The sequence below is a fragment of the Microtus ochrogaster genome, chromosome 2 (assembly GCF_000317375.1).
Source record: "Microtus ochrogaster isolate Prairie Vole_2 chromosome 2, MicOch1.0, whole genome shotgun sequence".
NCBI classification, from domain to species: domain Eukaryota; kingdom Metazoa; phylum Chordata; class Mammalia; order Rodentia; family Cricetidae; genus Microtus; species Microtus ochrogaster.
In genome coordinates this window covers 39,807,325-39,811,596 of record NC_022010.1, presented here as the reverse complement: position 1 = coordinate 39,811,596, position 4,272 = coordinate 39,807,325, and the positions used below count along the sequence as shown (strand labels likewise).

The 4,272-nt window shown below is 52.4% G+C and overlaps 1 protein-coding gene across 3 annotated transcripts in view; it reads left to right on the top strand.

The window, feature by feature from the left end:
* Tmem44 (transmembrane protein 44) overlaps positions 1 to 4,272 on the top strand; it is a 33,987-nt gene that overhangs the window by 7,797 nt on the left and 21,918 nt on the right. For all 3 annotated transcript variants that reach the window (XM_026785381.1, XM_005344804.3, XM_005344803.3), the window contains exons 6-7: positions 2,247 to 2,417; positions 3,595 to 3,738. In XM_026785381.1, coding sequence (XP_026641182.1) covers positions 2,247 to 2,417; positions 3,595 to 3,738 — 315 coding nt within the window. The remainder of the gene's footprint in view (positions 1 to 2,246; positions 2,418 to 3,594; positions 3,739 to 4,272) is intronic.

Here is a 4,272-nt window from a genome sequence, read left to right as displayed (position 1 = left end):
GCTGAACAGTGGCTGAACAGTGGAGACTTGGGACCTACAGAAACCTTCCAGGAAGTCTGAGTTGCTTCTCCCTACTTCCTGTAGCCCAGGAAAGTAGAGCAGGAAAAGGTCTCGGTTGGTGGGACAGATTAGAGTCTCACAACAACACAAGGAAGGCACGGAAGTTCAACACAGCATTGGCAGAATTTCCAAACGTCTGGGCCGTGGGAAGATTTACCGGCCAGGCCTGTTGAGGTCAAATGGGATTTGTCTTTGGGGAGCTCCCAGTCCTGTGGAGACTCAGCTGGGACAGTGAGGGGTCTCCCTGCTCTCCAAACAGTGGAAACAGTGTTTGGTTTGGGGAACAGGCGAAGGCCCCTGTGCTGACTGAGTGCTGGTAGAAACCATTACAATTTAGAGGTTTGACAAGCCAAGGGGGGCTGGCAGAGGCAGACACCAAGAAGGGGCTGTCTGTCCATGGCAGAGGGTACAGAAAAGCCACCACACAGGGCAGTGCCTAAGTGAGCTTTGGGAATGGTATAGAAACCACCCTGCCAGGTTTTCTCTGTGGAAGATCCTGCTGTCGTGTTTCTGCCTCCGTGGCAGGACCAGAGTGGGCCCTGACACCCAAGAGTGAAATGGGCCTGTCGTTTGGTCTGACGAGAGCCACTTTCCTGGGAGTGCCATGTTTTAGTCCAGAAGAGCAGGGTGTGGAGGCAGCAGATTGGAACTGTGTGCATAAAGAGTCCAGCTGTGCCTCGAGGCCTTGGAGTCTGGGAGTCCCGGCTCCAGAGCTTCCCAGACTGACCACAGTCGCCTGTGAGAGTCTCCAGGAAGGGGGTGGGCCATCACAAGGTAGGGAGACCTTCCAGGGAACAAGGGCAGTATCATGACTACCTGTTCTAGTCCCCTGGGAACTGCAGCGGGGTGGTCAGGCTGGGGACCTCACAGACCTTTAACGGCTCTGAGAAACACCAGGGTGTTGTGGGAAGGAACCATACAAAAGGGCGTGATTACCCTTAGGCTGTGGAGCCAAAGACCAGGCCCACCCTCACACCCGGGGACTCCACAGATGGGTGCTTGGCTGGGCCTCTCTATTCACTGGCCTTCCGCATATGGCAGCCAGAGGAGAAGCTGGGAAGACTGGCTGAGATACAGCCTGTGTGCCCTCCTGGCAGTTTCTGTTTGTCTGTGCAGTGCTGAGCTTTTGACTCAGGACCTCACATATACTAGGCAATCACTCTACCACTGAGCTACCTCCCAGCTCATCTGAGCATTCTTTGGGGGATTTAAAACAAAAATGAGAGAAAAGTCAGCCAAAATACACCTTTCTCCTGAAATTTGTTCCATTCCTTAGCCAACACCTAAATAGTTCTAAATATCGTCACCTAACAAGGAAATCAGCATAGATATAAACTTTAATATATTTGTGGTTTAGTATGTAGTCTTTTGTATGCATGTATAAATTTATATGTAAAGTGACTTTTTAAGTGTTTATTTATCCGGGGGTTGGAGGTTTGGCACGTGTGTACCCTGGCTCAGGTGTTATGAGCACAGAACAGCTTGCCGGAGTCGCTTCTTTCTTCCTACAGTGTGGGTTCCAGGGATCCAACCTAAGTTGTCAGCAGCAGGTGTCTTTACCTGCTGAGCCACTGGCTCTAAAGCGACTGTATACCTACAGAGACTCCTTACATAAATGTTGTATATGTCCCTGTTTAGTGAGCCAATATCTCCACTGTTAGTTCTCCCAGAGTGTCCCCTTGGCTTCACAACCTTCAGGATGTCATCTCTCATTCCCTTGATCCTCCTGTTTGGTGTGGTTCCCCAGGGGACAAGCTGGGCCATGGCTCTGTTCTAACTCGGCTCCCTCATTTTCCTCAGCCGGCAGCATTCCCACGTTCCCTCCCACTGGCAGGAGTTGAGCATTGCAATGGGAGGGTCGCTGGTGTGCCCCCGGGAGCACTCTGAAAGTGTAAAGTCCTGCATCCCTCCGTGTCCGAGGGACTTGCCTGGTGTGACGCTGTCCACAAGAGAACCGGTGCCCCATAGGGTGGAAACAGTGAGGAAGGTTTCCAGCGTTAGGATTAAGCCAGATTCTGAGGAAAGAGTAGGAGTTTGTCAGGCAAAGGCAGAAGCTTGCAGAGTAGATGCCTAGCGGGTGGAGCACCCTTTGTGAGCAGCCGCTCGTAGAGGGCTCACCATCTGCTGTCGAGAGCGGGGGTCTCAGGATCCAGTGTCCTCCTAATCAGTCCCTCCTCTCTCTGCAGTGTCAGGGGAAGTCATTCTCCTACATTCACCTGTGGACTCGGTTCCTGTCAGCTCTGGCTGGCCTCCTCTACGCCTCGGCCATTGTGGCCCATGACCGGCACCCTGAGTACCTCCTCCAGGCCACACCCTGGTTCCTGATTTCCCTGGGCCGAGCTGCGCTGGACCTTGCTGTATCCACCCAGGCCTCATGGCTGTGGAGGCTGGATTGCCTGCAGCCAGCGGCCTTGTCCTACCTCCCATCTGCCATGCCCTCTTTCGGTCTTGCTGGGTAGCCTGCTGGCCCAGCAGTCCAGTGAGTGAATTGTGGCCTGAAAGAGGTGGACACCACTGCAGTGACCTTGACATTCAAGAACTCTGAGTCTTGGGGGGTCAAAGGACAGAGCTCCAGGCTTAGTTCCGCTTTTCCCCAGCATCTCTCCAGGGATCCTTGCCCTCTCGGAGAAGGAGCCTGTTTCTCCTCTCCTGTCAGGCCCTTCTGAGGGGTCCTGTGGGCTGGCCTGCTGCACGGGCTCATTCTGCTCTCTGCGCTGTTCTATCCTGCCACTGCAGAACTCAGAGGTGACAAATGCCGCCTTCAGTCGGTGGCTGCTGAGCCCAATCAGCTCCTGGGGCCCCATTGGTGCTGCGTGATGTGCTGTCACCCATGTGACCTTGCGTGTGTATTTTCAAGGGCAAGGGAAGCTGAGTTGGTGGCTGGAGGAAGCCGTTGGAGGTGCTGACAGCTTCTGAACGGGATCCTGCCGTGGTGGCCGTGGGAGAGTGTAAATTACCCAGAAGTCCAAGATCAAAGCAGGCCTCGTGCCTTCTGACCTGTGACCTCCACAATTCTTTAGCTGCAGCTTTATATTGGTTTTCCTTTATGAGGCAAGTTCTTGGTATGTAGCTAAGGCTAGCCTTGAATTCAGATCCTCCGGCTTCAGCCTTGGAAGTGCTGCCACAGGCAGGTGCCTCCAGCGGCTGCCTGTCTGTCTTCAGCGGCTGTCTGTCTATGGCCTGCCTTCTTTCTCGTATCTCTGCGTGTCTTCCCTTCTAAGGACTCCAGGCATCCTTGTAGGTCCACTTTGGCTCTCCTCTCAAATAAGCCTCTGATTTCATGTACACTGCATGTGTCTTCCCCCACCATGTGTGCTATCACTATAAGGCAGGCCCTGAGGAAAGATGTTCTCTGAATGTTTCGGTGTCACAAGCCTTTATCGGGGAACTGAAAGATAAGGAAAAACTGATCAGGCTCACTCTGACTGCCTGGGACAGGATGGTTTCAGGGAGGGACCAGGGTAGGCTGCTGGGGGCAGCAGGGTGTGACAGTCTCTGCTTCTGCTTCAGTCTACCTTAACTTCTGCATCTCAGATCATCTTTCTGTCCTGTGTGATCAAGAGCAAGATGAGGCGAGCCTTCGGGTTTGCTGCCGAAGCCAGAGAGGGCCCCGACACACAAGCCCTTTTGACATGCGCAGAGAAAGAAGACAATCAGGAGGCCGGGATCGAAGACAAGGTCTCTCTGGGTAGAAATGGTTTGCGGACTGGGTGCACAGAGGCGAGAAGTACTGGGAACCTGGGACCATCCATGCTAGGTTTTTGTATTGGTTTGGTTTGGTTTTTCGAGACGGGGTTTCTCTGTGTTGCTTTGGAGCCTGTCCTGGAACTAGCTCTGTAGACCAGGCTGGCCTCGAACTCAGAGATCTGCCTGCCTCTGCCTCCCCAGTGCTGAGATTAAAGGCCTGCACCACTACCTGGCTCTATGCTAGGTCTTTAAAAAACTCTACTTTTTATGTTCAAAGCTCACACGATCCTGAATGCAATGGGATCCTCCAATTTTCCAGGTCCAAAAATTCTTTTAGTGTTTTTGTTGTTGTTATTATTTGTGGTTTGGGTTTTGTTGTTGTTTGTTTTTGTTTTTGGTTGTTTCGCTTTGAGTTCCACAAGGCATTCTCTGAGCTGCGTAGCTGGATAATCAGAGTCCCTTGTGTTATTCAATAATCCACATACTGCCTACATCAGTGTCTTGATCTTTTTTCCTTTTTTTTTT